Here is a 21,888-nt window from a genome sequence, read left to right as displayed (position 1 = left end):
TCCTAGAAAGCAAGTGGCCGGCCAACAGAATACCAACGTAATTAAATATGTTGTTTTTTAAATCATGTCATTATCAACCTTGGCAACTTGCAGCGTTAAAAATTGAACGCATCTCATCATTCCAAAACACACTTCATTTCATCTTTATTTCACAACTTTAAGACAATACTTCTCTATTTTCATCAAATACTTGTTCTTTGATTTCCCAAAGACAACAAGAGAATATGGCAGCAGAGCTTTTTCTTACGTTTGCCATGCAGGAGACTTTGACAAGGGTGAGTTCCATAGCTACTGAAGGGATCAGACTTGCTTGGGGATTGAAGGGCCAGCTGCAAAGGCTCAACAAGTCTTTGACCATGATCCAAGCTGTGCTGCGGGACGCAGCCAAAAGGCCAGAAACAGACGATTCGGTGAAGCTTTGGCTGGAGAGGCTACAAGATCTAGCTTATGATGCTGAAGATGTTCTAGACGAGTTTGCTTATGAGATTCTCCGCAAAGACCAAAAGAAGGGAAAGGTGCGTAACTGCTTTTCACTCCACAACCCTGTTGCATTCCGTTTGAATATAGATCAAAAAGTTAAGAAGATCAATGAAGCCCTGGATGAAATCCGGAAAGATGCAGCCGGATTTGGGCTTGGATTGACATCTCTACCTGTAGATAGAGCTCAAGAAGTTAGCTGGGATCCAGATCGAGAGACAGATTCGTTCCTTGACAGCTCAGAAGTTGTAGGAAGGGAGGATGATGTCTCTAAAGTTATGGAATTGCTGACTAGCTTGACCAAACACCAACATGTCCTTTCCGTTGTCCCTATTACGGGGATGGCTGGCCTTGGAAAGACTACTGTAGCAAAAAAAGTTTGTGAAGTAGTGAGGGAGAGAAAGCACTTTGATTTAACAATTTGGGTTTGTGTTTCTAATGATTTTAATAAAGTGAAGATTTTAGGAGCAATGTTACAAATGATTGACAAAACTACGGGTGGGTTGAACAGTCTTGATGCAATTCTTCAAAACCTTAAGAAAGAGCTGGAAAAGAAGACATTTTTTCTTGTTCTTGATGACGTGTGGAATGAAGACCGTGGTAAGTGGGATGATTTGAAGGAGCAACTGTTAAAAATTAACAGCAAGAATGGGAATGCTGTTGTTGCAACAACCCGCAGTAAGAAAGTAGCAGACATGATGGAGACTTCTCCTGGGATTCAGCACGAGCCAGGAAAACTAACAGATGATGAATGTTGGTCCATTATCAAGCAAAAGGTGAGCAGTGGTGGGGGAGCAACAATAGCTTCAGACTTGGAGTCTACTGGGAAAGAGATTGCAAAGAAATGTGGAGGGATTCCATTACTTGCTAATGTTCTGGGAGGAACTCTTCACGGAAAGCAGGCACAGGAGTGGAAGTCAATTCTAAACAGTGGAATTTGGGATTCTCAGGATGGAAATAAAGCTTTGCGCATATTGAGACTCAGTTTTGATCACCTGTCATCGCCATCACTGAAAAAATGTTTTGCATACTGTTCTATTTTTCCTAAAGATTTAAAAATTGAAAGGGAAGAGCTAATTCAACTTTGGATGGCTGAAGGTTTTCTCAGGCCATCAAATGCGAGGATGGAAGATGAAGGCAACAAATATTTCAATGACTTGCTTGCAAATTCCTTTTTCCAAGATGTTGAAAGGAATGAGTATGAGATCGTAACAAGTTGCAAGATGCATGATCTTGTGCATGATCTTGCATTACAGGTCTCAAAATCAGAAGCGTTAAATCTGGAGGAGGATTCGGCTGTTGATGGTGCATCTCATATTCGTCATCTAAATCTCATATCTCGTGGGGATGTTGAGGCAGCATTTCCAGCGGTTGATGCTAGAAAATTGCGAACTGTTTTCTCAATGGTTGATGTATTCAATGGGTCTTGGAAATTCAAAAGCTTGAGAACTCTCAAATTGCAACGGTCTCATATCACAGAGTTACCCGATTCAATTTGGAAGCTGAGACATTTGAGATATCTTGATGTCTCACGTACCAGTATCAGAGCATTGCCGGAATCCATCACCAAGCTCTACCATTTGGAAACATTAAGATTCACTGATTGCAAGTCTCTAGAAAAGCTTCCCAAGAAAATGAGGAATTTAGTCAGCTTGAGACATCTTCATTTTGATGATCCAAAGCTAGTGCCAGCTGAGGTGAGACTCTTAGCACGCCTTCAAACTCTGCCTTTTTTTGTTGTGGGTCAAAATCATATGGTTGGAGAGCTGGGATGTTTGAATGAACTAAGAGGAGAATTGCAGATATGCAAGCTTGAGCAAGTGAGAGACAGAGAAGAAGCTGAGAAGGCAAAACTGCGTGGAAAAAGAATGAACAAATTGGTGCTTAAATGGAGCCTTGAAGGTAACAGCAATGTTAACAACGAGTATGTGCTAGAAGGCCTGCAGCCTCACCTAGACATAAGAAGCTTGACAATTGAGGGTTACGGAGGTGAATATTTCTCATCATGGATGTCTACATTGCAACTCAATAATATGACGGAGCTGAGATTAAAAGATTGCAGCAAGAGCAGACAACTCCCAACACTTGGATGTCTTCCTCGCCTTAAGATTCTAGAGATGAGTGGAATGCCTAATGTGAAATGTATAGGCAATGAGTTCTATAGCAGCAGTGGCAGCGCAGCAGTACTGTTTCCAGCACTAGAAAAACTCACTCTATCCAGGATTGATGGTCTTGAAGAATGGATGGTACCAGGCGGAGAAGGTTATCAAGTATTTCCTCGTCTTGAAAAGTTGAGTATTCGGCAGTGTGGCAAGTTGAGGCAACTCCCAACACTTGGATGTCTTCCTCGCCTTAAGATCCTAGAGATGAGTGGAATGCCTAATGTGAAATGTATAGGCAATGAGTTCTATAGCAGCAGTGGCAGCGCAGCAGTACTGTTTCAAGCACTAGAAAAACTCACTCTATCCAGGATGGATGGTCTTGAAGAATGGATGGTACCAGGTGGAGAAGGTTATCAAGTATTTCCTTGTCTTGAAAAGTTGAGTATTCGGCAGTGTGGCAAGTTGAGGCAACTCCCAACACTTGGATGTCTTCCTCGCCTTAAGATTCTAGAGATACGTGGAATGCCTAATGTGAAATGTATAGGCAAGGAGTTCTATAGTAGCAGCAGTGGCAGTGTAGCAGTGCTGTTTCCAGCACTAAAAGAACTCACTTTGGGGGGTATGGATGGTTTTGAAGAATGGATGGTACCAGGTGGAGAAGGTGATCGAGTATTTCCTTGTCTTGAAGAGTTGAGCATTGAGATGTGTGGCAAGTTGAAAAGCATTCCGATTTGTGGTCGTTCATCTCTTGTACGATTTGAAATTAGCAAATGTGATGAACTGAGATATTTGTCTGGTGAATTTCATGGCTTCACGTCTCTTCAGTTTTTGAGGATACTGCGTTGTTCAAAGCTGGCATCCATTCCAAGCGTACAACACTGCACAGCTCTGGTGGGATTGGATATATGGAGGTGCCGTGAGTTGATCTCAATTCCTGGTGATTTCCGAGACTTGAAATATTCTTTGAAGGAATTGATGGTTGATGGGTGTAAATTGGGAGCTCTTCCAAGCGGACTACAATGTTGCGCATCTCTAGAGCATTTGTACATAATTAATTGGAGTGAGCTTATCCATATCAATGATTTGCAAGAATTGTCTTCGCTTCAATATTTAATCATTAAATCATGTGATAAGCTCATCAGTATTGATTGGCAAGGTTTACGACAATTGCCTTCTCTTGTTGAATTACAAATCATCGCGTGTCCCAGTTTGAGTGATATCCCAGAGGAGGATTGGTTAGGCGGCCTCACGCAACTGGAGTTTTTGAGCATCGGTGGTTTCTCAGAGGAGATGGAGGCTTTTCCTGCAGGAGTTTTAAACTCAATCCAACACCTCAACTTGAGTGGGTCCCTTAAAAGACTAGAGATACATGGATGGGATAAACTGAAGAGTGTACCACACCAACTTCAACACCTCACTGCCCTCGAGGAATTGGAAATATTTAATTTCAATGGAGAGGAGTTTGAGGAAGCATTGCCAGAATGGTTGGCCAACCTTTCTTCTCTTCAATCTCTTAGGATTTATAATTGCAAGAATCTCAAGTATCTGCCAAGTTCAACAGCCATTCAACGCCTCTCCAAATTAAAGCAATTGCGGATTTATCTATGTCCGCATCTCTCAGAAAATTGTAGAGAGGAGAATGGCTCTGAGTGGCCCAAGATTTCTCATATCCCAACAATCAATATAAGATAGAGGGTACACGTGTACAGGTAAGTTGGTATTTAAATTATTATGTTACTTTGTAGTATGCAGAGGAGAGAGAACCAATTAAAGTTTTCAAATTAATGAAAGCAATAATTAGACTTCGTTCTCTTAAAATGGTTTATTATCTTTTTTATTATGATGTTAACAAAATGTATACTTGTGATCAATGATAATATCAATAACCATCACTCATGATTGTAATATTAATATCACAAAATAATTTAACTTAAAATTATTTCTGTGCATTACAAATAGCTTAGAGATGATTATTTGTTTTTTCTATTATAACCTAAATTGGAATATATAGGACGGACACTATCACATGCCATTATTAATTAGCTCTTACTATGTATCAAAATATAAAATCAATAGCAATCCAGCATTTTTTCAATCATTATTCTAATCCCAATGATCGACGTTCTGTATCTGCCTCTATTGTCTTCCTCAGCTTCAGTCCTATTTCTTGGGTTTTTAAGAAACAACATACTGTTTCTCGATCCTCTACTGAGGCTGAGTATCGCGCTTTCGCGATTGCTGCTGCTGAACTTGCCTGGATTCGCCAGCTTCTCTGTGACATTCACATTCCTTTACATATCCCTCCGATCATTCATTGTGACAATCTCTCTGCTATTTCCCTTGCTTCCAATCCTGTTTTTCATTCCCGAATGAAGCATCTCCAAATTGATTATTATTTTGTTCGCGAATGTGTTATCAAAGGTGATTTGTTTGTTCAACATGTCTCTTCTGCTGATTAATTTGCCGATATTCTCACTAAAGGCCTTTCCACTCCTTTATTTCTGCGTCTCTGTTCCAATCTTATGCTTGGTTCCTCCAAGCATATGATTGCGGGGGAATGTCAAGATATCAAAGGCTCTGCTTCAACCACCTGTCAAAAAGAATGGAGAATATAATGGTTAGCAAGTTTGTTAATATGGTTAGACAGTTAATGAATTCTGTTACTGTTAAGTAGAATACGTAACCAAGCTTCTCACCTTCTGTTGATATAAAATGAATGTAACAGTGCTGGGAATGTAAGCAGTGAATAATACACATAAACATTTTCTTCTTCCTCTGCATTACAGCAGCATCTTTCTCTACTTCTATTTGCTTCTTGTTCATCTCTGTAAACAATTCTTGCTAGCTTATCAGCTTGGAACTTTTGTGAGACATCTCGTTGCTGATGTGGCTGTTTTTTCTATGATTCGCGGGTCAGTCATTCCTGGAATGGTGCACTGTAATGATTGTCCATGAAAAGCGCTTCAATTTGGCAAGTTGTTCAGATTATAATTTGTGTCGGGGGAAGTGCTGATTGAGCATCCTATTCATCTGGGATTGGTTTCCTAGGGCCTGGCCATTCCATCTTCTCTGTGGGTTGGTGGCTAGGTAGCTAGGTATGGTCTTCGTACAGCCAGGTTTGGTAACTGTGTTTTTTTTTTCTTTTCCCTTTCCCACCTATTTACTAGGATGGGGAGATTGTTGAGTTGGGTCTATTGTGAACTGAGTTGTAATATTGCTTTCAGAGCAGCTTATGTTTTCTCAAATGCACATTCATCTTCCATGTATCTTACTCAATCCGGTTCTCCCTGTTTTCCAGCAGGCTCCATCCTTCCATTGCACTTTAAAAAAAGAGAACTTGCCATATAATAGCTTGTTTTGCTAGGTATATTTTATAATTTTTTTCACATTTTTTTATTGGCTCGAATTACAAATTTGTTTGAGCATATTGTTCTCGATATATATGCTTCCGATATGAAAAGTGATTACACATGTTTGACGTCTTAATAAATTGATTTATTTCATATGTTTGGACAGGAAATAGAAAGTGGTTTCACTTCTGGAGATTCTTGTCTTTGTAGCTTCTGACAAGGCTGAGGTGTAAGTGGTTTTTTTTCAATGAAAAACATGTAATTTTTTGTTTTTAGGAGGTGTGGTTTATACTTTAAAAAGATTATACCTTTGACAAAAAACCACCACACCTTTACCCAAACACACTCAATAATATAGAGAAGGAAGTGATCATTTGTAGACGAAGGGGTCGCTTTAAAGATGTTAAAATCATCAACAATTCTTTTTCTCAACTCGGTTGATAACAGTCTATAATTTTTGTTTTGCCTTCCAGGATCTAACCTCAACCTGACTCTATTTTATCTACAGTACCTGCCGCCAAATTTTTGTTACCCTTTTCAACTTGCTGATGGAGTTGAAGATGTTCTGCATTCTCCACGACCTGCTTTCCCTGTTCTTCTCAAGCCATGGAACATCGCTTGTTGAATCTGATCCGATAATCCAATGGGCAGGCTGAGATAAGGAACAAGATGCCACTATTTATAAAGCTTTCCTAATTGCAAGAAGATAACCATGAATTAATAGCAACATATTATGTAAGATGAAGGTAGATTTGCAAGACAAAAGGTACAATAATTCTTCAGAAATTTGGAGTCCATCGGCATAATCATCTATTCAAGAAGAGCAATATTGTTCTTTCTACAATTACAAAATTCAGCTTTGAAATTCTCTTCCTGCCCAAGAACACCATCAACATATATATATATATAGATATATATATATATATATATATATATAACCTCGTAAAAGTCGAATTCACATCCATATCTATATTAAGCTCTTCTATCTATATGATAAGCTGCTAGCTCCATTCATTTTCTTACATTTTGACAAATATACCTATCTCATAAAAATACAAGAAAATGGTGCAAGTCACACATTTATCCACCAACCAACCTGACAAACACTATTCTGCATAAGCTTCAAATAACCATTCAATGGCTTCCTTCAGTCTTCGAGGTCAGAGTCTTTGAGATACGACTGCACATACGATAGTTAAAATAGCTAACTTGTGTTAGTTTTGGAAAAATAAACGCTAAACTACAAAATGCAGAATGAAGCCATGAAATTCACCAAACAAATTATTTTCAATCCCACCAGAGCTTTGCAGTGTTGTACGCTTGGAATGGATGCCAGCTTTGAACAATTCCATATCCTTAAACTTTTAAGAGACTTGAAGCCATGAAATTCACCAGACAAGTATCTCAGTTCATTACATCCGTTAATTTCAAATTGTACAAGAGATGAAAGACTACATATCAGAATGCTTTTCAACTTAACTCAAAGGGAGGATATGCTGAAGTTAATTTAGGATAATCTGCTGCATTCTCAAAATAGAATGGCCCAGCAAGCAAATAGGAAAAGAAGTGAAAGAGTTTTCGACATGGGAGATTTAGTTTATGTCAAGCTGCAACCATATCGATAGAAATCCATTCACAATCGAACTTCTCATAAATTAGCACCAAAGTACTATGGTCCTTATCCAGTTATTAAGAAGACTGGAATAGTTGCTTTCGAATTAAAATTACCTGCAACAGCAGCAATCCATCTTGTCTTTCATGTTTCTCAGCTGAAGAAGCATGTAGGCAATCAGACTATCCACTCTGATCTTCCTACTCCTACAAATAGATCTCTTTTGCAACCACAACAAATTGTCGATAGAAGAATGGTCAAAAGAGGGAATGCTGCAGCTATTCCGTTCTTGGTTTTATGGAAGAACTTACCCTTGACAGAAACAACCTGGGAATATGCTGATGAATTGTGCTTGAGGTTTCCTGAATTTTACCTTGAGGACAAGGTTATGGTCATGGAGGGGGCATTGTCATAGCTGGAAACAAAAGAAACATAGAGGGAAGCGGGATCGATTTAAACTGATTGTAACCCAAACGACTGCGTTTTGTGCAGTCTTTTTAAAGAAGAAGAAGTTGGAAAGAATGGCCAGGTGTGGAGTGTCACGCTGGCAATAGGAAGGAAGTAGAGTTTGTCTTTATATTCCCTGATCATAGGAACAGAAAGGCATGAGAAATGAATGACAGACATTTTCCAAGATTCTCTCCCTAATCCTCTCGTTCTTCCTACTTTCCATCTCCTCTAACAAATTCTGAGAGTGTAACCACCGTTCTCCTTTCCACCTATCTTTCTCTTCCATTGTTATATCCTTAAGGTTAACCTTTTTTTTTTCTAACTAGCAGCATATTTTCAGTTTCATTTGATTTGCTTTTTTTATTTATTTCTCGCACACCCTTACCACTTCATTTCACTTCGTTTTAGAATGGGCTGCCATGTTTGCTTTGGCTATCATAGCTACTGCCCTAATTAGCTTCTTTACCATCGTGTTAAGTTTTCTGATTTTGTTCTTTAATAGAGTAACGGATGGTTAGTTGTATTTTTTTTTTCCTGAAAAGCGTGGTTGTGTGCTCTCTTGGTTTCTTTCTTGCATTTGTTTTTTGGTTGTTTTCTCTATGTTGTTCTTGGCTTTGGTTCTTTTTTTTTTTTTCTCTTGGCAATCTCTGTTCATTGTTAATTTTTTATTTCGATTGTGAGTATGGCTGTGAAAGTTGGTTGTGCTAAATCTTTGTTGAATGTTTTTGGGCGGTGGCTGTATCGGTTGTTTTGATCTATTTGCTCTGCATCTGTTGTGGCTTTTGGTTATTTTTTGCTCTTGCAAACCCTATTTGGTGTTTTTTCTTTGGGTTTTTTTTTATTATTGTTTTGATAGGTTAACCAGAAGATTTGGCATCTTATACATTGGTTTTTTTGGTTTTGGGTTTTGTTTGCTAGGTTTGCCGTGTGTAGCCTCTTCTCCTGCGTTTCCAACTGTGTTGGGTGAGCTTATGTGGTTTTATTTTGCTGGTAAGGCCAGCCATTGAGGTCCTTTACTAGATGTTTCAACACTTCCAAGGTTACATGTTTCATAAAGGATGATGTACAAAGTAGTTTAAAGAATTCATTGGTTGCTAAATGTTTAGTATTTGGTTTTTTGAAACTTAGTTGTGTGTTGGTGTTTTAGAATCATGGTCATGAATGGACTTATGGTTGGTTACAGGGATGTCAGATTTTATTTAGGCATTCAAGCGTGATTCTGTATCTTGTGGATCCTCTGGTCCTTTTTTTGGTTGGTTGTGAGGAACTTTTGGTCCTGCATTTCCAACTTTGGAGCATGGGCCTATGCTAATCAGTTTATGATCCTTGGTAGGGAAGCATGCGAGCAGTTAAGAATTAGTCTTGGCTGCAAAAAAAATATCAAGCAGCTGGCGCTTTTAGTTCATTTGTTATGACAGCTTGCTGCTCTTTTCTCTTTTGATCAAACCTATCGGTTGCTTGATGTTTCTTTTAGCTTTGGTTTCTGTAATGTTTTGAATTAAAAGAGTTAGGAAAATACAATAAAGCCCTTGAAGGCTTAAAAGTTGGAATAAATGAATGAGGGGTATAGTAGTAATTGTATAAAGAGATGATAAATATATATATAAAAAAAAACAACAAAAGAGGGAGCTAAGTTCTTGAGTAGTAAACCGTGAGAGAGAAGGGAGAAGGGAGATGGGAGAAAGAAGAAGAAGAAGAGAAAAGAGGGAAATTAGAAGGGAAATAGAAAGGAGTTGAAGGAAATAAGTTTAAAGGTAAGATTATGTATAAATATGTGTTAATTAAGCTTTAATTTCAGTTTTGATGAATGTTAGGGTTTTGAAAATTTATGTTTTGGGTTAATTGATGAATTAAGTTGAATGTTATGGGTTAATTGTTGTAGATATTTGATTATTTGGATGATTTTGAGAGATTGAATTGAAAGATGATGATTTTGAGTTATGATTTTGTTTGAATGGTGAAATTGTGTTAAGAAATTGGAGAGAACAGTAGGTTTCTGTTAAAAATTATGGGTTGGAGGTTGAAGATGACAAAATTTCGGTTTGGTCCCTCAATTTTGGAAAATTACAGTTTAGTCCCCAAACTTTGGAAAATTTACAGATTGGTCCCTGGAGCATATTCCGAGATTCTGAACAGAATAACATATGAATTATGGGCAGAATTACTGTATAGATATGAAAATTTAACACTTTCAATTTGGTCCTCCAATTTGACAAAAATTACAATTTGACCCTCAAAATTTGGTAAAATTCCAGAATGGTCCCTGGAGTATAATGAGATGATCTGGACAGAAATGAGGATGAATTATGGACATAATTCCACTATATTCATGAATTTATGATATGTTTAGTTTGGTCCTCCAATTAGACGAAAATTACAATTTGGCCCTAAAAATATGATAAATTACAGATTAGTCCCTAGATGTAATATTAGCTTTTTTTCAGATTGGTTTGATGAATAATTGAGGGTTATTTAGTGAATTATTATCAATTTTATTATTTGTTTTATTATGGATTAGATTTCGGGAAAACCGTTAGATTTTGGGTTTTTAGAAAAATAACTAGTTTAGTCTAAAAATATATAGGGTTATGGAATATACCTTTAGATAAGTGTATTAAATAGGTTATATGTTCTTTTGAGTCATTCTTGAATATGTCTCCTTTATATTCAGATAATCCTGATATTCTACCGGCGGGACGTCAGTAGGATTTCCTTCGATATCAGCTTTGAGTTTTGTTGCTTTCGAGTCAGGTGAGTGGATAATTTTCCATATGCATGAGAAATATTATAAATATTTGATTTGTTAATATGAATTGGATCATGCTTCTTGATAATATATATGTTGATTATTATCCTTGTTATGATAAGCATGATCAATTGTTGAATCCGAATTATTGATATGAACCAGTGTATATATTTTGAATTGACTTCTGAATTGATAGCTCCTCATTTGATTGATGTCATGAGTTGAGCCTTGAGATATGAATATGTCTGTTTGATTATGATTATGAACCTATGGTATGTCAGTCAGAATACCCATGCTAACAGGGTAGTGTTAGTCTTTGTGCACATCGTATCTGAACCCTAGTTGGTCGGGGGAGTCACCAACCTGTGTGGACTGATCATCCCACAGTACGGAGCCTCATGCTCATTGCATTTTGATTTTCTGACGAGTTTTACCATATGATATTCTTGTTATGGCCTATTTGAGAAACCTTTCTATAAGAACCTAGAGCCATACTTGTATATATATTTCTCATTGCTGTATTACCTCGTGTGTGTATATTGAACGTTATCTACTCACTGAGTTGTTGAACTCACCCTCTCATTATTTATTCTTTTCAGGCTTATAGCTTGATAACAGGTCATTTTGTTGGACCTTCAGAACCTGCTCTTTGGTTGTAATTTGTACCTTCCTTTATGTCTAGTTAGTGCTCCAAAACTATGAATTATATTAACTCTTGTATTAAGACAATTCAATTATATTATGAAGTTGATTTTGTTATTAATGCTGCGTTGAACTCTGATTGAGTTAGGATAAGTTTGTGTGTAAGTTTGGGTTCGCATAGGTATGGAACCTTGGAGGGGAACCTTGCCTATGTGCCGGTCATGGATCCGGGATTCGGGTCGTGGCAGTTTCCCTTTTCTTTTCTGGGTTTTCTCTTTGATGTTAACAGACTTCTTTGTGCTTCTTTCTCACTCTTACTCGGTGCTCTCTGCAGGTGCTAGTGTTCTTCTGTTCTGCTGTCTATCTCTGATATATTAACAGCTTGATTTATCAAGATCTGTTTTATACTGTTGTTATGGTGTTCATGTCCCATGGACGTGGTTGTCTGGTGTTTCTAACCCTTTTCTCTTTCAATTTTTGCTTCCCTTCGTTGATTTCGTAACTGTGTTTTTCTTCTTTTTTTCCCCTTTACTAGGGTGGGGAGATTGTTGAGTCGGGTCTATTGTGAACTGGGTTGGCATATTGCATTTTGTGCAGCTTATGTTTTCTCAAATGCACATTCATCTTCCATATATCTTACTCAAACCGGTTCTACCTGTTTTCCAGCAGGCTCCATTCTTCCATTACACTTTTAAAAAAGAGAACTGACCATGTAATAGCTTGCTTTGCTAGGCATATTATATAGATTTTGCCACATTTTTTTATTGGCACGATTTATGAATTTTTTAAGCATATTGTTCTCGATATATGTGCTTCCTATATGAAAAGTGATTACACATGATTGATGTCTTAATAAATTGATTTATTTGGTTTGTTTGGACAGGAAATAGAAAGTGGCATATGGTTCCTTCTGGAGATTCTTGTCTTTGTAGTTTCTGAAAAGGCTGAGGTGTATGCGTTGTGGCATTAAATATGAGAAGAAAGTGACCATTTGTACACGAAGGGGTCGCATCACATGCTGATGCTGAAGATTTTGGTCTCCGTTGATGTGTTTACTAATTTCTAGCAAATCTTGACTTGGAGTCAGTCGGAGTCATGTATGGACCACCTCTCTTGGTTCCCTCTCCCTCAGTCTCTCTAGTTGTCTACAGTTATATGATTGCTGACTTTTCTTTAGTATAGTGTTGTTTTCTTTTCTTTTGTTCTACTCTTCTTTCCTCTTCCCTTACCTTTGTTTTCTAATTTTTATTGTCGAATGTCTATCACTTGCCTTATTGTTTTGTTGTCGACTCTGCTAGGATCTGACAGTACATCTCACTTTTTTTCTTTCGCTTATACATGCTCTTAGCTTCTCATAGTTGTTACTTTAAGTACCCCTCCCCCACCTTTACTCAATCCTTATCCATCTTTCTTTTAAGTTTGCTTCTATGTAGTTGTTATGCTCCCAGCCTCCATTTTTACCTCGGAAGCAGTTCCTTTTGTGTTTTTTTTGCTGCCGCAGTTGTTTTCTCTTATACATTGTGCATGCACTCTTTTACCCTTTTTGTTTTTTATCCAACATTTCGTTTCATTTTGCTGGCTCAGCGTCCTATTCATCACTAGATTTATGACTTTGCAAGGTGTTGTTTATGTTGGTGTTCTGTTAGCGATCTCGGGCCCTATTATCAGGTTTTTTAAGAGGCCTTTATTCTTCTCTTTTTCATTTTTTTTTTGTTATTTTCCTTGAATTTTCCAGCCTGTTGTGCAGCACATGTGCTTTTGTTGTGATCTTTGTTTATGTAAATTTGATAAGGCATATGACAAAAATCCTGGTTAATTGATTCTTTCTTTTGAGGTGAAAGATATTGGAAAACCAAACCTGAGAAATTCAGTCGTGCATGAATCGAATGAGCCTCTATTAGAAAATCTTGAGAGAGCATATATACAATTAGACATTGATGAAGAAGCAATAACCTAAAATTTAAAAATCATGGGATCTTTTTTGAAGGGAACATGGAGCAGAAGAAGAAACTTACTTTGCAGTTGCAAACAGCTCTAGCTTTGAAAATACTGTTGTCCTATGGTTTGATTTGGTTGTTAAATACATGCTGGGAGATTGAAATGCAATTTTGGAGTGATTGCGTTCCCCTTTATAAGCCAAAGATCCTCCAGACTCCTTTCTACATATGTTCTTGCGGGGCATCCCCTCCTGCTGCTGCATTTAGTCTCCTTAGAAACCAAAGAATTTATATTAATGGGATGCCAAGGCTTAAACACTTGAACAAGTTCTCCCATTCTTTGAAGCTCAAACTCTCACCTTCTAACTCAAGTTTTCGCAGACCCCATGTTAAGGTATGTTTTTACAGGTGAGTTTTTCTTTTACGAAAATGGCAATGCTTTTGACTGCCTTTTCTTACCTAGGCATTAGGCACTAGCTATTGAACTAGAAATTTAAGAGCCGTTGATGTATTTTCTTTGCTGGAATGCCTCTTGTGCGATAGGGATGTGTCCGCAGGAAATGTGGGAGAAGATTGATAAGGGTGGTTGGTGGGTTCGATCCATGCCACCTTTTGACCATAAGTATCCCATCCATGTATCCATAGGGCTTTGAGGGACCCACTCAAGTTGGGGTGTTGGAATGAGTTTAAAACTCTTGCAGGAAAAGCCTCCATCTCCTCTGAGAAACCACCGATGCTCAATTCCTCCAGTTGGGTGAGGCCGCCTAAGCAACCCTCCTCTGGGAAATTACTCAAACTAGGACACGTGGTGATTGCTAAATCAACAAGAGAAGGCAATTGTCGTAAACCATGCCAATCAAAACTGATGAGCTTATCACAACCTCTAATCTCTAATCTTCGTAGCGAAGACAATTCTTGTAAATCACTGATATGGATAAGCTCTCTCCAATCAATTATTGATAATACCTCTAGAGATGTGCAACATTGTAGTCCGCTTGGAAGAGCTCCCAATTTACATCCCTTAATAAACAATTCCTTCAAAGAATATTTCAATTCTTGAAAATCACCAGGAATTGACATCAACTCAGGGCAGTCATATATACCCAATTTCACCAGAGTTGTGCAGTGTTGTACGCTTGAAATGGATGCCAGCTTCGGACAACTCCGTATCCTTAAAATTTGAAGAGATGTGAAGCCATGAAATTCACCAGACAAATATCTCAGTTCATCACATCTGTCAATTTCAAATTCTGCAAGAGATGAAAGACCACATATCGAAATGCTTTTCAACTTGCCACACTTCTTAATGCTCAACTATTCAAGACAGGGAAATACTGCAACAACTTCTCCACCTGATACTATCCATTCTTCAAGACCTCCAATACTGTTTAGAGAGAGTTCTTTTAGTGCTGGAAACAATACTGCTGCACTGCCACTGCTATAGAACTCATTGCCTATACATTTTATAGTACTCATTCCTTTAATCTCTATAATCTTAAGGCGAGGAAGACATCCAAGTGTTGGGAGTTGTCTGCACTTGCTGCAGTCTTTCAATCTCAGGACCGTCAGATTATTGAGCGGCAATGCAGACATCCATGATGGGAAATATTCATCACCGTAACCCTTAATTTTCAAGCTTTTTATGTCTGGGTGAGGTTGCAGGCCTTCCACCGCATCCTCACTGTTAACACTGTTGTTACCTTCATCATCACTCCATTTAAGCACCAATTTGTTCATTCTTTTTTCACGCAATTTTGCCTTTTCAGCTTCTTCTCTGTCTCTAACTTGTTCAAGCTTGGATATCTTCAATGCTCCTCTTAGTTCATTCAAACATCCCAGCTCTTCAATTTTATGATTTGGACCCACAACAAAAAAAGGCAGAGTTTGAAGGCGTGTTAAGAGTCTCACCTCAGCTGGCACCATGTTTAGATCATTAAAATGAAGATGTCTCAAGCTCACTAAATTCTCATTTTCTGGGGAAGCTTTTCTAGTGAGTTGCAATCAGTGAATCTTAATGTTTCCAAATGGTAGAGCTTGGTGATGGATTCTGGCAATTCTCTGATAGCAGTATCCGAAACATCAAGATATCTCAAATGTCTCAGCTTGCAAATTGAATCTGGTAACTCTGTGATATCAGATTCCTGCAATTTGAGAGTTCTCAAGCTTTTGAATTTCCAAGACCGATTGAATACATCAACCATTGAGAAAACAGTACGCTATTTACTAGAATCAACCGCTGTTAATGCTGCCTCATCATCCCCACGAGATATGAGATTTAGATGACTTATATGAGATGCACCATCAACAGCCGAATCCTCCTCCAGATTTAACGCTTCTGATTTTGAGACCTGTAATGCAAGATCATGCACAAGATCATGCATCTTGCAACTTGTTACGATCTCACACTCATTCCTGTCAACATCTTGGAAAAAGGAATTTGCAAGCAAGTCATTGAAATACTTGTTGCCTTCGTCTTCCATCCTCCCATTTGATGGCCTGAGAAAACCTTCAGCCATCCAAAATTGAACCAACTCTTCCCTTTCAGTTTCAAAATCTTTAGGGAAAATGGAACAGTACGCAAAACATTTTTTCAGTGTTGGCGATGACAGGTAATCAAAACTTAATCTCAATACGCGCAAAGCTTTATCTCCATCCGGAGAATCCCAAATTCTACTGTTTAGAATTGACTTCCATTCCTGCGTCTCCTTTTGGCGCAGTGTTCCTCCCAAAACTTTAGCAAGTAATGGAATCCCTCCACATTTCTTTGCAATCTGTTTTCCAATAGACTCCAAATCTGAAGGTGTTGTTTCTTGTCCACCCCTGCTCACCTTTTGCTTGATAATGGACCAACATTGATCAGCTGATAGTCTCCTTGGCTCGTGTTGAATGTTGGGGATTTCTCCCCCTGCGGAACGGTGATATTTATGATCATTGCTCAAAGGAGACCAAGCACACTAACACAATATTTAACGTGGTTCGGCAAATCGCCTACATCAACGGGAAAGATCGATATTATTAGAGATAGAAAAAGAATACAACACACAGAGGAGGATCACATCCACTCAACTCCCATCTCTCATTGCTACATGGGGCAGCAGCTGTATAGGGCAACAGGGTTGCTGGTGGCAGCCCTTCTTTCTTTCTCTTTCTCTTTTCTTCTCTCTTTTGTAGCTCTACTACTTGACTCTCTCTCTCTCATTTTGTGCTGCACTCTTGGTGTCTATTTATAGGTTTCAATGACAACTCTTCTTGCTCCATTGTCAACAATGGTGGCTACTCTTTGTTAATGGTTGGTGCAGCTTCTTTTGACATTAGCAGCTGTCACCAACAACCCACCATTGTAGCCTCCTTCTTTGACAATGTCAAGAGGCTGCAAATGTTGCACCAACAGCACTCTTTGACTCTCACAAGTTGGCCTTCTTTCTTTGACAATGAAAGCCATCTTCTTTGACAATGGCAGCCACATAATTGGCAATATTCCAACAATCACCCTCTTTGCCATTTATGTGGGCAATTGTCCTCTTGCTTCTTCAGCACATGCTTGCATCTTGCAGCTCTTCCAAGCTTACCATTCTGAGAGCATCTTTGGCCAAGTTTACAGGTACTTGCCAAACCTTTCAATCACCAGAGTCACCAAAGCACACATTTTCTCACACAAAAGGATCATTACAACCAGATGGTCTGTCACATCACATCTGAAAAGTGTTAACGCTTGTCTCTGGGATAACATTCCCCTTCGAGCGTATTAAACATGCTCAATCCAGAATGATCTATCAAGCCTCGCATCAAGGCTTACAACACCCCCTCAAATGGAAATTTATATTTCCAAGTGCGACAGTCATAGAGTATTTCAATGTGATCACGAGCTCACCACTCTTCCAAGAGTCTACTCATCCCGAAGTTGCGTCTGCCCGCTGTTCCACTCTAGGAACCACGCCTTACTTCTCCGTGAGTCTCCCGCTCTTAGTCCTAAGAGTTCAGGTAGCTCTCCACCTTTAACTATGGGGCAGCCCATTAAAGGTTGATCCATATCTGTCTTCATACTCTGAGTATTACAATGCCATTACCGAGCTCACTACCTTGACAAGAGTCAACTTGTTCCGAGAACCTGCACATGTCCTCTGCTCATTCCTAGCAATCGCACCTTAATGCTCCACAAGTCATCCACTTATTGTTCAAGGCAAATGTTATCTAGCTCATTGATCTTTAGCCTAGGGGCAATTTCCATGAAAGTCAATCCTGCATTTGTCTCCATACTCATCATAGCCACTTCATTGGCTATCCATACACTTGTCCACTCATATCTAGCCATCACATTGGCTTTGGGGCGTTCTAAATTGGGCTCCTTTCATGGCCCTCACACCTTCTCTAAGGTGTCTTCACCCGTTGTCATGGGGTAGTCTGAACTTGGGCTTATATTGTGGCCTTCACACCTTCTGTCTGAGGTGTCTCCGCCTGCCGTCATGGGGCGGTCTGAACTTGGGCTCATATTGTGGCCCTCACACCTTTTGTCTAAGGTGTCTCCGCTTGTCGTCATGCGGCAGTCTGAACTTGGGCTCATATTGTGGCCCTCACACCTTATGTCTGAGGTGTCTTCGCCCGTTGTCATGGGGCGGTCTGATCTAGGGCTCATATCAGGCCCTCACACCTTCTCTTTAAGGTGTCTTCGCCTATTGTCATAAGGCGGTCGTATCCTCCTTCAGCTGGGATGCATCAAAGTGGCTTCAAAAAATTCTCTACCACCATGTGGACTATAGGAGAGATCACTGCCACTGATTACATAGAAAGAGAAAGTTGTGGTATACTCCTCGCAATCTTCCATCTCATTTTCTATGTTTGGAGCTTCTGCGTCTTTTATCATCGCGCTTGACAGCTCCACCTACACCAACTCTCTTTGGTGTCTTCGCCTTTCATCATAGGCGATCGTCTTTTATCACAGGCTTTTGCACCCCCTCAATTAGGTGCCTCTACAACAGCTCATCTTTCTATCTTTGCATGCATTGGAAAGGTCTTCGCCTGTTGTCTTCATCAAGAGCACAAGAGACTTCATGTTGTACAACCTCTAACAGTCTCTGCTCTGAGCTTTATCTGGGAACTTTTCTTCTCTTTGCCCTTGTTGTCTCATTACAGTACCTCGTTGAATCATGGATACTTCTGCACAATCTCCATGTGCCCTCGTGCAATTTATGTTCTCCAGATTGCTCCTCATTCCTTGCTTATGTTTGACAGCAACTCATCCTATCACAACACCTACCCAAGTCAAAATAGGGTGTCAATCTTTATCTCCTTGCTGTATTTCTCTTTCATTATCAGGGTCTTCATCAATTCTCCCTTCGAGAAATCACAGTCACCGAATCTAACTTCTTTGGAGAAATCACCACTCCATCAGATCCTTGAACATACGGAACCCAACTGTTCCTTTGTGCCGTCATCTTGCTAGTCTTCAACCGTTTCATTACAAACTGCTATATATATGAAAATAGTACCATATGGATAATCCTTCAACTAAGCAAGTTCCCAGGAAAGATTGGAGGGGTCACACTGGTCCCACTTAAAAACCAACCTCCTAGACAGAACTTCTTACGCCATATTTATCCATCGTACTGTATTTCCGTATATACAACCATTTGCTAGCTTTGTTGCAGCTTTCCTTTACAAGAGATCTGGAATATCCTGGTTTTATACCTGATTTCTCAACATTTGGCGAGACTACCAGTGCTTAGATTCGTCAAGATTGATTTTCGTCAATTTCCACTCTTCACCTCAAATCGTCCACATGATCGGGTGTCCAAAGTGTCCTAATTTTGCCTTCATTCGACAAATAAAAAATCTCCCCATTTAGCAGTTCAACACATGTAATTGGGTAAACATGTGCACCTTCTTCTTCATCATCACCATCGACCACCATGATGACCTTCAGATGCCTCCTGATCGGGCAATCTCCTTTTGTTAATTCACCACCACCATTTTCAGATGCCTCCTGATCAGGCAATCTCCTTTTGTTAATTCACCACCACCATTTTCAGTCACAATCTCAACGATCGGACTGTACCATTGCATCCGGAACGATCAAATTAGCTGGAAACAAGTCTGAAATCGTCCAAATCGCATTTCAGATGGCTAAGATTTGATCAAAACAATTCTGACCTAAAGAATGGCCTAGATTCAATCTCAAATCCGGTTGCACGTAGGATCAGCTACACTGGATCCTATCCCTCGGCTCACACTCGGCTCGGCTCCACTAGGCTCGACTCAACTCAGCTCGGCTCGCGACTGATGACGTGGCAGGTGGGTCCCAATGTGCTGACGTGTTAGCTGACTTGGCATGCTGACATCACATGTGCGTCATGTTGACGTCATCCTTATCCAGGTCATGCACATGGGTTGGGTCATCTGGTATTCGGGTCGGGTCTACCCATCCAGGCGAAGAAGACGCGTGGCGGGCGTCTGAGCGCGTGGACAGCCACCTCGTCGGCGCGTGCGAGCATGTCCGATGTTCGATTTCGACACCGTTTTCACCAGTGGCTTCGTCTCTTCCTCCTCTACACAATGGTATGGTCAAAACACAATTTTGACAACTTTTATTTTTGAGCAAAAATCAATCACTTTAAACCATAAGCTCTAATACCAATTTGTTGGGGATTTCTCCCCCTACGGAACGATGGTGTTCATGATCATTGCCCAAAGGAGACTAAGCACACTAACACAATATTTAACGTGATTCGGCAAATCGCCTACATCAACGGGAGAGATCGATATTATTAGAGATAGAGAAAGAATACAACACACGGAGGAGGATCACATCCACTCAACTCCTATCTCTCATTGCTACATAGGGCAGCAGGGTTGCTGGTGGCAGCCCGTCTTTCTTACTCTTTCTCTTTTCTTCTCTCTTTTGTAGCTCTACTACTTGACTCTCTCTCTCTCATTTTGTGCTGCATTCTTGGTGTCTATTTATAGGCTTCAATGACAACTTCTCTTGCTCCTTTGTCAACAATGGTGGCTACTCTTTGTTAATGGTTGGTGCAGCTTCTTTTGACATTAGCAGCTGCCACCAACAACCCACCATTGTAGCCTCCTTCTTTGACAATGTCAAGAGGCTGCAAATGCTGCACCAACAGCCCTCTTTGACTCTCACAAGTTGGCCTTCTTTCTTTGACAATGGCAACCATCTTCTTTGACAATGGCAACCACATAATTAGCAATATTCCAACACTGAATCCCAGGAGAAGTCTCCATCATGCCTGCTACTTTCTTACTGCGGGTTGTAACAACAACAACATTCCCATTTTGCTGTTAATTTTTAACAGTCGCTCCTTCAAATCATCCCACTTACCATGGTCTTCATTCCACACGTCATCAAGAACAAGAAAAAATGTCTTATTTTGCAGCTCTTTCTTAAGGTTTTGAAGAATTGCATCAAGACTGTTCAACCCACCCGTAGTTTTGTCACTCATTTGCAACATTGCTCCTAAAATCTTCACTTGATTAAAATCATTAGAAACACAAACCCAAATTGTTAAATCAAAGTGTTTTCTCTCCCTCACTACTGCACAAACTTTTTTTGCTACAGTAGTCTTTCCAAGGCCAGCCATCCCCACTATAGGGACAACTGAAAGGACATGTTGGTGTTTGGTCAAGCTAGTCAGTGTTGTGCATACTGGACCGAAAGCAAACACAAATAAAACACAAACAAGCAGATTTACGTGGTTCCCTAAAACCGGGTACGTCCACGGAGGCAGCAGATTGTATATTAATGGAGGAATGATACAAACACTCAACTCAACCCAATACAACCCCACAAAACCCAGTGTTTCACTCTTACACTCGTTTCTCTCAAATCTGCACTTTCTCCCGTCTCTCACAGTTGCACTGTCTTCCTCTCTCTGCACACACTTGCACTGTCTTTATGCCTTCTCTACACTGCACTCTCTCTCGTCTCTCTCTTTATAGGAGAATGGAGAAGCATTGACAGCAACCCATGTGCAGAACCAACTACTACAATGACAAAAGTCATGGTGGTTGGAGAAAGGTTGACAAAAAATGTTGACAATTGCTACAAATCTCCACCTTGGCAAGATTTTTCCATTCAATCCTCGTGATCAATCAATGCTGCCTCTGATGCGCCATATGGCGCTGCACCCTGAAGGTGCTCAACACCGAGAGATGTTGACCAAGTCCAAACAATGTTGGAACTTGATCCCTGAGACACATTTTGTGAGCATGTCAGCTGGATTATCTGCGGTACCAATCTTCTGTAGCAGAATATCCCCTTCATCCACAATTTCTCGAACAAAATGAAATCGAACATCAATGTGCTTGGTGCGGGAATGATGAACCTGATTCTTTGCAAGACAAATAGCACTTTGACTATCACAATGGACATCCACGTGCTCTTGAACAATTCCCAAATCTTCAATCAACCCATGTAACCAAATAGCTTCCTTGAAAGCTTCTGTTACTGCCATGTACTCTGCCTCAGTTGTTGACAAAGCCACTGTTGATTGTAACGTTGACCTCCAACTTACAGGCCCTTTAGCAAGTGTAAACACGTAGCATGTTGTTGAACGAC

At 39.7% G+C, this 21,888-nt stretch overlaps 2 protein-coding genes and 1 long non-coding RNA gene across 7 annotated transcripts in view; 1 reads left to right on the top strand and 2 right to left on the bottom strand.

Moving 5' to 3' along the window:
• LOC7464759 (putative disease resistance protein RGA3) overlaps nt 1-21,888 on the bottom strand; it is a 75,498-nt gene that overhangs the window by 33,448 nt on the left and 20,162 nt on the right. The gene's annotated exons all lie outside the window — the stretch shown is intronic.
• Nucleotides 166-13,953, top strand: LOC18104781 (putative disease resistance protein RGA3). 5 transcript variants are annotated; one of them, XM_052446895.1, is made up of 5 exons: nt 166-4,288; nt 5,497-5,695; nt 5,881-5,943; nt 6,096-6,156; nt 12,329-13,953. In XM_052446895.1, exon 1 carries the CDS (start codon nt 225-227, stop codon nt 4,269-4,271), a length of 4,047 nt encoding a protein of 1,348 aa, XP_052302855.1. In that variant the 5' UTR covers nt 166-224; the 3' UTR covers nt 4,272-4,288; nt 5,497-5,695; nt 5,881-5,943; nt 6,096-6,156; nt 12,329-13,953. The 5 variants fall into 5 exon arrangements, with proteins under 5 accessions (XP_052302855.1, XP_052302854.1, XP_024440890.1 ...); XM_052446896.1 differs by having other exon boundaries at nt 168-2,739; nt 2,989-4,288; nt 5,497-5,943; XM_052446894.1 differs by having other exon boundaries at nt 5,497-5,943.
• LOC112324104 (uncharacterized) lies at nt 6,303-8,196 on the bottom strand. The gene is made up of 3 exons (XR_002977808.2): nt 7,658-8,196; nt 7,026-7,109; nt 6,303-6,621 (listed from the first exon to the last, which is right to left on the bottom strand). It is a non-coding gene; the product is annotated as an uncharacterized LOC112324104 (long non-coding RNA).

Source organism: Populus trichocarpa, chromosome 14 (assembly GCF_000002775.5).
Source record: "Populus trichocarpa isolate Nisqually-1 chromosome 14, P.trichocarpa_v4.1, whole genome shotgun sequence".
Lineage (NCBI taxonomy): Eukaryota > Viridiplantae > Streptophyta > Magnoliopsida > Malpighiales > Salicaceae > Populus > Populus trichocarpa.
The sequence above is the reverse complement of the archived record's forward strand: the minus strand, read 5'-3'. Positions and strand labels throughout refer to the sequence as shown.